The 10614-nt window shown below is 38.8% G+C and overlaps 1 protein-coding gene across 5 annotated transcripts in view; it reads right to left on the bottom strand.

The window, feature by feature from the left end:
- Nucleotides 1-9373, bottom strand: part of LOC106606808 (small G protein signaling modulator 3) — a 45417-nt gene extending 36044 nt beyond the window's left edge. For 4 of the 5 annotated variants that reach the window (XM_014203177.3, XM_014203175.3, XM_014203176.3 and 1 more), the window contains exon 1: nucleotides 6621-6678. In XM_014203177.3, coding sequence (XP_014058652.1) covers nucleotides 6621-6663 — 43 coding nt within the window. In that variant the 5' untranslated portion in view covers nucleotides 6664-6678. Of the gene's footprint in view, nucleotides 1-6620; nucleotides 6679-9195 lie in introns of those variants that run through there. The other variant, XM_014203179.3, reaches the window with a different exon arrangement.
- Between the last annotated feature and the right edge of the window lie 1241 nt (nucleotides 9374-10614).

Consider the following 10614-nt stretch of genomic DNA (forward strand, 5'->3'; position numbering starts at 1 on the left):
CTGACCTCAATCCCATAGAAAATGTGTGGGCTGAACTGAAAAAGCATGTGCGAGCAAGGAGGCCTATAAACCTGACTCAGTTACACAAGCTCTGTCAGGAGGAATGGGCCAAGTTTCACCCAACTTATTGAGGGAAGTTTGTGGAAGGCTACCCAAAATGTTTGACCAAAGTTAAACAATTTAAAGGCAATGCTACCAAATACTAATTGAGTGCATGTAAACTTCTGACCCACTGGGAATGTGATGAAAGAAATAAACCACTGTACTATTATTCTGACAGTTCACATTCTTAAAATAAAGTGGTGATCCTAACTGACCTAAAACTGAATTTCTACTCTGATTAAATGAGTTTAAACGTATTTGGCTAAGGTGTATGTCAACTTCTGACTTCAACTGTACATGTCTAGACAATAGTGACCCATCCACTTACCTATATGCGTCTGGGGGTGGTTAAAGCATTTCTTTCACATGACCCATCAATTTAGACAAGTGTGTCTGGGTTAGAGGTCGACCGATTAAAATCGGAATGGTCGATTTCAAGTTTTCATAACAAATCGGTAATCTGCATTTTTGGATACCGATTATGGCCGATTACATTGCACTACACGAGGAGACTGCGTGGCAGGCCGACTACCTGGTATGCGAGTGCAGCAAGGAGCCAAGGTAAGGTGCTAGCTAGCATTAAACGTATCTTGTAAAAAAAAAAACGATCAATCTTAACATAATCACTAGTTAACTACACATGGTTGATGATATTAATAGGTTAACTAGCTTGTCCTGCGTTGCATATAATCAATGCGGTGCCTGTTAATTTATCATTGAATCACAGCCTACTTCGCCAAACGGGTGATTTAACAAGCACATTCGCAAAAAAAGCACTGTCGTTTCACCAATGTGCACCTAAATAAACATCAACCCCTTTCTTAAAATCAATACACAAGTATATATTTTTAAACCTGCATATTTAGTTAATATTGCCTGCTAACATGAATTTCTTTTAACTAGGGAAATTGTGTCACTTCTCTTGCGTTCTCTGCAACAGTCAGGGTATATGCAGCAGTTTGGGCTGCCTGGCTTGTTGCGAACTGTGTGAAGACTATTTCTTCCTAACAAAGATAGCCAACTTCGCCAGATGCTTTAACAAAAGTGCATTTGCAAAAAAAGCACAATCGTTGCACGAATGTACCTAACCATACACATCAATGCCTTTCTTAAAATCTATACACAGGAGTATATTTTTTTAACTAAATATGCAGGTTTAAAAGAAATTCATGTTAGCAGGCAATATTAAACTAGGAAAATTGTGGCACTTCTCTTGCGTTCATTGCACGCAGAGTCAGGGTATATGCAACAGTTTTGGCCTCCTGGTTTGTTGCGAACTAATTTGCCAGAATTTTAAGTAATTATGACATAACATTGAAGGTTGTGCAATGTAACAGCAATATTTAGACTTATGGATGCCACCCGTTAGATAAAATACGGAACGGTTCCGTATTTCACTGAAAGAATAAACGTTTTGTTTCCGGATTTGACCATATTAAATGACCTAAGGCTCGTATTTCTGTGTGTTATTATATTATAATTAAGTCTATGATTTGATAGAGCAGTCTGACTGAGCAGTGGTAGGCAGCAGCAGGCTCGTAAGCATTCATTCAAACAGCGCTTTCCTGCGTTTGCCAGCAGCTCTTCGCAATGCTTCAAGCATTGCGCTGTTTATGACTTCAAGCCTATCAACTCCCGAGATTAGGCTGGCAATACTAAAGTACCTACTAGAACATCCAATAGTCAAAGGTATATGAAATACAAATGGTATAGAGAGAAATAGTCCTATAATAACTACAACCTAAAACTTCATACCTGGGAATATTGAAGACTCATGTTAAAAGGAACCACCAGCTTTCATATGTTCTCATGTTCTGAGCAAGGAACTTAAACGTTAGCTTTTTTACATGGCACATATTGCACTTTTACCTTCTTCGCCAACACTTTGTTTTTGCATTATTTAAGCCAAATTGAACATGTTTCATTATTTATTTGAGACTAAATTGATTTTATAGATGCATTATATTAAGTTAAAATAAGTGTTCATTGTTCATTCAGTATTGTTGTAATTGTCATTATTACAGTATATATAAAAATCGGCATCGGCTTATTTTGGTCCTCCAATAATCGTTATCGGCGTTGAAAAATCATAATCGGTTGACCTCTAGTCTAGGTAAACATTATCTAATAATTATAAAATATTTTTTTGGACAGCTTCTGTTTTTGATATTGGTACTATACAAATATGCATGTAACCATTTCACTCATTTCCACCTTTTGTATCCTGTGCATGTGACAAATAAACTTCAATTTTATATAGTGTGTGTTTACTAGAGACGGTAATGTGAAGAACATGACCTGCACCAAAGTCAGAGTAGGATATAGGCCAAGACAGTGTATTTTTACCTGGAGTTTCCTTCTTGTAGGCTACTACTTTTAGTCTTGAAATCTTTGGTTGTTTACTACACGACTCTGTTTCGCACATGGCCTCACATGTGAGTCCTTAAAGAAATGGGTGGGGCTAAGGCTTAAGAGGATGTGAATGATGCTGAATGGGTGTAGACAAAGAAGAGCTCTCCAGTAAGTGTACCAAAACACTAAAAAGGGCAATTCTCTCAAAACTGGGGTTACAAGTTTAACTTTCAAAACAGAATTACTTACACTGCAGTTGAGGAACAATGGGTATCATATACAATTTTTCAGGCTCAGAGTCTCTACTTTTATCCCAATAAAAAACAAAAGTAAACGTTTGTAAATGTTTCTCCATAGGACTGAATCCAGATGGTGGGTCACAAATATCCACATCCTAATACACCAATATTACCTGTAACGTCACTTTGTTACTTTTAAGTCCGCTTTTGAAAATACATGCATACAATTACAGTACTTATACTTACTCTGAAATAAAGGGTATTTTAGTAAATTGCATTACGATCAGTGATTTTAGTATTATGCAAGTAATTTGGGATTAACAAATGACACTGATGATTTGTTGAGTTACTGAATCTCTGATAGAAATCAATACAGTTAAACTATTCACTACCAAAACATGTAGTCTCATCTCCGTAACCTGCGTATCATTACCGTAATGCACCGATATTGAGGAGATTAGGATAAATAAAATGTATACTTTAAGCAATTTTGTCTTAATCGTCATCCAGATATATGTGCATAAATACAATAACACACTGTATACATAAGTGATGACAAAAACCTTTTTTTTTTTTAAGTTGTGTTACTGTAATGAGAAATTATAAAAAAGTTACATTTGTAATATTTTTATTTTCATTGTGATGTTTAACTCAGGCCTTGTCATTGGGGGAGCAATGTTACAAAATATTAGAAATAGATTTGCTTACAACTTTTTAGGACTTTGAAAACTGTTGCAATAATGAACGTTTTTGAATTGGTAGTTGTGGAAATTGTGGTAAAATGCATATCTGATAAAAAAAAATGTATCCTAATAATAATAATAATAATAATAATAATAATAATAATAATAATAATTATTATTATTATTATTATTATTATTATTATTATTATTATTATTATTATTATTATTATTATTATTATTATTATTATTATTATTATTATATAGATCTCAGTGATCCAAGAGGAAATGTCATGAAAAATAATCATTTTTTGGGTCAAATTTCAGTTGTGTGAGAATGACCCACGCTTTTGTATGTTTGTACGTGCGTTTGCAAGGACAAATCAACAGGCGTTAGCCTATCTGGTGAATGAATAATGAAGGCTAAAATCATGTGAGTGAGTGAGTGACCCTTCTGCAGCCATGACGGTCAGTAGAAAATCCCCACTCGATAACACACAACTCACACACAGTAGTGTCCCTATCAGTTCATACCCTGACTCATATCACAGCGAGTCAAGATAGAGCTTACAGTGTCGACTTTTAATCTTGGGTTGGGAGGAAAACTCACTCAAGTCTTATGAGCTGTGTAGCCTAGATGTTTGTTTGCCATTCCTCTGCGCCAACAAGTCATGTTCTCTAATCACTATGACAAAAACACATTACAGCGCCCCTGGGCCCTAGTAACACAGTGTTCATGGTAACTAACAGTACTTAGCCTATTGAAGTTGTAATCAGCGACAGTCAGAGACTTGTTGGCCGGAAGTGATGTGGGGACAGGTCACACAGAAGGGAAAAAAAAAAAAGCACACGTGCTCACACCTTATAGGTTTTCCAGATGCATTTTACGACACCAGGAGACCTTTTTACAAACCTGTTTAGCTTGCTGAACTGTGACAATCACTCCCGGCAACTATACCATGGTAACCGACGGCAGCTTTATGGAAACAGACACTGTCGGAAAACAAACGTTGCGGCAACAACACGACCACCTTGAAAACAAACAGCAGGAGGCTCGCTCTTCTGAGACAACTTCCTAGAGACCATTCATTCACAGTTAACAGCCCCACTACCACCTCCTCATAAACAGACTACATTAGCATAATAGCTATAACCAGCCAGCTAAGCATATCAGGCCAACCACCATGGCAACAAAGCAGTCATTCATCCAGACAGGGAGTATCAGTATATGAAGAGGATATTTGGGACTTGAGAAATCAAACTGGTGGTTTGGAGAATAGCCAGAGCAGTCCTAGACTAGTCCTTGTGTGTTTCCTGTTTCGGGGGGTACAGGGCAACAAGTAGGCTACACAGTCATTGGTTGGATTGGTATTACACATTTATAGTGCAAATGTATCCCTTTTCTACATTCTTAAAGACAATTCTGGAAGAAAGCAAGATAAAGAGAGATGGCTGGACAGATTTTAAGGCGAGGCTATCCTGTGTTTACCTACACTTTACACAATGAAGATCCTGCTGTGTGGGCTGGGAGTGCCCTGTGTGTGTGTGAGCCCTCAGTCACCAGAGCAGGAGATCTGGCTTGCAGATTCAGTGCCTCTTTAAATCCCTGCTGAAGACACATTTTTATAACGATGTGTTTAATGCATGATTTTAATTATCCATCTTGTTTCTTTCTCCTTCCTCCGGTCTTTGTTAGTACTTATATGTTATGTTTTATGATGTGAAGCACTGTTGCTTGTATTGAAAGGTGCTATACAAAACATTTTTTGGATTTATTATTATTAAATGGCAGCTACATTTGACATTCGAGTCATTTAGCAGATGCTCTTATCCAGAGCAACTTACAGGAGCAATTAGGGTTAAGTGCCTAGCTCAAGGGTACAGACAAAAATGTTCACCTAGTCGGCTCTGGGAATAGCCTTTCAGTTACTGGCCCAATGCTCTTAAAGGAAGTGCTGTAATGGGTCCTCTCCCTCTCTGCTGCTGCAGACTCTGGTGTGTGTGACCTGTTCTCTGCTCAAAATCCTTAATCCATCCCCTTACTCCCTGGCTCTCCCTTCAGCAGGTCCCCTCAGAGCCAGCCAGTCACGTCAGCAAATGGTGAGTCACAGCAGACTATATCATTGGACACACACACAATGCAAGAGACTAGCTGCCACGAGCACCACTCTGCTCCACAGCTAAATGATGATCAGCAAGGCCCAATTCTCTTTGGCATGCTGGCACCGCACACACTAACATGTGTGACACGGTAACGAGAAATGCCACTTTCTCTGAAATCCCAAATACTATTCTGGGGAAAGCGCCATAAATCCACAGCCTTCCAAGGAGCTTAGAGGGAACTTAAAATGTCATCACATCACTCCCTACTGAGGAAACAGGCTCTGCCTCTGATCCAAACGAACACAGTATGCAACAGAATCAGTCACACTGTGGTCTTTAACCAACAGGTGTTAAAGGAAGAGTGTGTGGTGGAGCCAGTAAGACGGTACCATTCATTTCAGTATTGAGACGTGCAGATGTTTACAACACACTGGAGCAACGTACAGAAGACTGAGACTTGTTCTTTTTTTTGTTGCTGCATTGTATAGGCTTAATACAACCATCCTAGGCACTCAGACCAGTCGCCAATAACAAAACAGAGCCATGCATGACAACCTAAATCAATACTTAACGGTGCCAGTAAAGTAATGCACACCACTTTAAACATCTAATAAGGATGAAAATTACACACACACCCCCTGCAAGCACCTGACTGAGGGATGGGCAACTTTGTTCATGGCTCAGGGGTCTGCCTTTTGGGGCACTATGTGAAAATGTCTTGGGCCCTCCCCATCCACAGTGCAAGCAAAACATTCCCCCACCCTGACAGCAAAAAAAATACAAAATATTTTTGGTTATATTAAAGATTTCATGCAATTTCACTCATTTTGCCACGGGGCGGATTTTTTGTTAAATTAAATGCACTACGCATTATGCGGGTTGAATTCTATAACAGAATAAAACTATTTATACAATTTCCACAATGGTAGTGACTGCTCATGATGGCTTATCACTTATTAACCATCACTTATTCACATTACTTTAATATTTCAGTTGTGTACATTACATTTGTTTTATTTGATTACTATAATTTCATTCCAAGTCATCATCTCAATAGAGCTGCTGCCTACGCTGTCTGACAAAAAGCACTATTTTAGTAGTTCAGAGTAAATAAGGCAGACTTATGACTGCTGAATACCAATACCTCGAAGCAACTGCTCTCCGTGTATCCCCTCTTGATCCTGCATTCATCTGTAGCTTACGTAGCAGGCATAAAAGAAACAGAACGGACAAGTAGCCGCGCAATGGATTAAAGGTCAGTGTAGTTAATTATCAGTGTTTTCTGCACTAAACTATGTAGAACATTGGCCAGTTGGAAACTAAAACATCGTACATTTCAGACATGATCCGATTTCTCTACAGAAACTGCAGTACATTGACAGAAAAAAATAGAAACAAAAAGGAATTTCAAATAATTAGCTAGTTGTGTAACCGACACTTCGGTTAAATCCCTAAGCACTAGTAGTGGCGCGCTACTCCTGTGGTTGGAGTCGCCTCTTGCTCGACTCCAAAATACGCTGAAACGGATGCGCACACACCACCTCATTATTGCTGAGTACTACTAGGAAGACTGCATTTGCACTCTAGAGGACTGACATGAGCATGATGCTGCCCCTTTGCTCATCAACTTAGCCTATAAATAGGACTAGGTGATGTGTAAGAACAAGAATATTTCTGTGATATCTCTGCTGTGTTCAGCCTTGATGGACCCCATGGAATGACGTGGCGCAATCTACACTGATAAGGCTAGCAAGTTAGCAGATTTGAGGAAAATTAAATTAAACATTTGGTCCCATTTAGAAAATGGATTTATGTTAAGGAAACATGCATTTCATAATCCACCGAAATATGTCTGCATTAACATGGCCTAGAGGAGTGTCCCAGTTTGACAGTAGGTGACAGTAGGTCAAAATGTCACTATTCTAAAAAGGTGGGGTCCACCATGGGGCCCATCAAGGCTGCGCACAGTCACTTAGATTTACATCCCATTACAAAATATGTAATGAATATCCTTTCTTAGTGAAAAAAAGAAAACAATAGAACCTTAACATTAATTACCTGAGAAACACTGTCATTTGACTTACCATTATGCCTCTAGTCATAATGTCATTACACGGGATGCCACGCCCACAATGATGCCCATTGAACCAATTTTTTAATCAGTCACATACTTTCTCAATAACACACAGGCATTGATTGTTATTGTAAACATTTATAGGATAGCCATTACAAAGCTTAAGTCTCCCACTTTGCCAGGTGTCCTGCTTAACAATACTCACCCTATACTTGAATATGTTTGATGAATTTACGAGGCATTAATAGACAAGATATTGCTAGATACAGATTACCAACATATAACCTATGCACATGGTTCTGACTGTCTGCCCCGATCCTCTCTTTCCCTTGCTGGCTTGCCTGTTACTCTTTCTCTTCGCTATGAAAAATGCTAGTGTGTGTTTGGTCTTCGGTATGTTGAGTGTAGAATAGCTCAGCATACTCACTGATAGCCCCTACTTGAATTAATTTGCGCAAGACAAGAAATGGCAAAATACAGCATGGTTCTGGCTGTCAGCCTAGTGGCCGACACACCTACCTATGCCTGGCTGTGCCCCCGCCCATCACTTTCTCCCTTGCTAGCTGGCTCTTTCTTTGCTGTGAAAGATGCAAGAGTTTGTGTTCTCGAAGTAGACTATGGCAAATAGTTTCCACCTTTGCAAAAATACTGAATCTTTGGAGTTGATTCCAAGTAGGGCAGATGACAGAATGGGGCAGATAGAGGGGGGCAGATAGTCGAGGAATCGATTTATTTGGAGTCGACTCACCACTAAGCACAAGCAGTTTTCAGCTAATTTCCTGCAATTCTACATATGTTGCCATAGGATGTAGAGAAATGTTTGCAGTTAATATGACGAGTGATATCTGAATAAGGGCCCCTGGTCGCTCATTTGACCATGATTACAACAAGTTTAGATAGCTGGGTAGACTAATTTACCAATCTAAAAATGTTTTGCTGACATGGGCTAATTGAGTGACCATCTGTGACAGCCATAACAGAAAACTACTGATGCACAACCACATTTCGAAATTGCACCTTGTGTTTCTACTATTCTAACTCAGTAAGTTGAGACGAACCGAGTTCCTAAAAATAAAAAAATAAATATCCGCGGGTCTACAAAAGGTGTACAAGTGTACACCACGCATGTGTGGAAAAGCGTATTAAGTACCATCATCAATGCCATGGCAGCGATCACAAATCCTCATCAATGAACTCGCCATACTAACGTTAGTTAATTTAAATTTTTCGGTTATAAATAACATTATTGTATTCCATTGTAGCAGCAACACATTAACGTTATATTGATGTCAATAGTCCAACCATATGTCACGACTTGGATGGATGGAAACCTTTATCGTTCGTCATCACTTGACATGAACATACTTTGATTCGTGATTGTATTGGCTACCCAACAAGCTAAACTTCAGTTTACTAATATGCTGTTCAGAACATCCTAGCTACATTGCCAATCATGATAGATAGATTCAATGAACATGCATGAAGCCTGGCTAGTAAGTTACAGTTCTAGCTTGCTTGATAACAACGCTAATGTTACCTAACTGGCGAACTAATAGCTAGCTAGGTAGCTAACTATATGTTAAATATGGCTCTGGCTACAACAAGTGCAGTGTCAGTGCCTACATTACAATAGCTAGTGTCTTACCTTATTGTCATTCTGTACAATTACAAAGGCTGTCCAATGTTTTCCGACGGCGTTTCTTAGTTGTAAAAATAGCCAAATCTGCTACAACTAGGGTTCTCTGTTTTACGTCATGCACCTGTTTGCGGTGCGTTTCTCTTTGGTATCATTGCGCTTCTCCAGTGTTTTCCAATGTGAAAGGTAGTCCCAGATCCCGGAACTACAGTACGTAACGTAATCTGTCTCCATATCCTTCCGCCTTGGACTCGATTAATGACGTGAGTGTGGATTGATATGATGAATATGGATCAATTTCTTTATTTAAATGATATAATGTATACTTTGAAAGTGATTCAGTCCAAGAACATATATGAATACATTTAACGATGAAGAATACTGATATTTGAGATAAATAAAGTGAGTATCGAAAGAATAGGCATTGAATTTCCTGTTCAGACGTTCTCTGACATCTGCTCAATGTGAACAGACGCATTGGCGGATTGCTCTTTGCCTGTCTAATATCAATCCACCGACCTTGCAATGGCAAATACAGACCATTGCCAGTGAGTGATTAGCTAACTATCAGTTGGTAGAGCATGGTGTTTGCAACGCCAGGGTTGTGGGTTCGATTCCCACGGGGGACCAGTACGGAAAAATGTATGAAACGTATGCATTCACTACTGTAAGTCGCTCTGGATAAGAGCGTCTGCTAAATGACTAAAATGGTAAAAAAAAAAGTTAAAATAATGGCTGATTGATAAGGTTGTTCAGATATATATTCTCCTCCCTCTTTCCTTTTCTCCAGCTCCACCACTCCCCCTTATTTCTCCCTCTAGCACTCTCCTATTCATCTATTGTTTGTGGAATTCTCAGCTGTGGTCAGACAGAGGGTCTGGCCCTTGACATAGAATAAACAATGGGACCACAAGAGTGGGAAGAGAGAGAGAGAGAGAGGGAGTGTGTGTGTGTGTGTGTGTGTGTGTGTGTGTGTGTGTGTGTGTGTGTGTGTGTGTGTGTGTGTGTGTGTGTGTGTGTGTGTACACTTGTGCACAGACATGGAACACTGATCACTTTAATGGAACACTAATCACTTTAATAATGTTTACATACTGTTTTACCCACTTCATATGTATATACTGTATTCTACTCAAGGCCTATCCTAATTTAACTATTGCTGTACATATACTATTTTATCCTACATATTCCTTCAGATATACTACATATTCTATCCATATACTCTCCATATATTATATATATATATATATATATATATATACATACTCTGGACTCAGACATTGCTCATCCTAATATTTCTATATTTCTTAATTCCATTTTATTGCTTTTTTAGATTTGTGTGTATTCTTGTGTATTGTTAGATATTATGGCACTGTTGGAGCTAGGAACACAAGCATTTCGCTACACCCGCAATAAAATCAGCTAAAT

The sequence above is a fragment of the Salmo salar genome, chromosome 06 (assembly GCF_965601325.2).
Source record: "Salmo salar chromosome 06, fSalSal1, whole genome shotgun sequence".
NCBI lineage: Eukaryota > Metazoa > Chordata > Actinopteri > Salmoniformes > Salmonidae > Salmo > Salmo salar.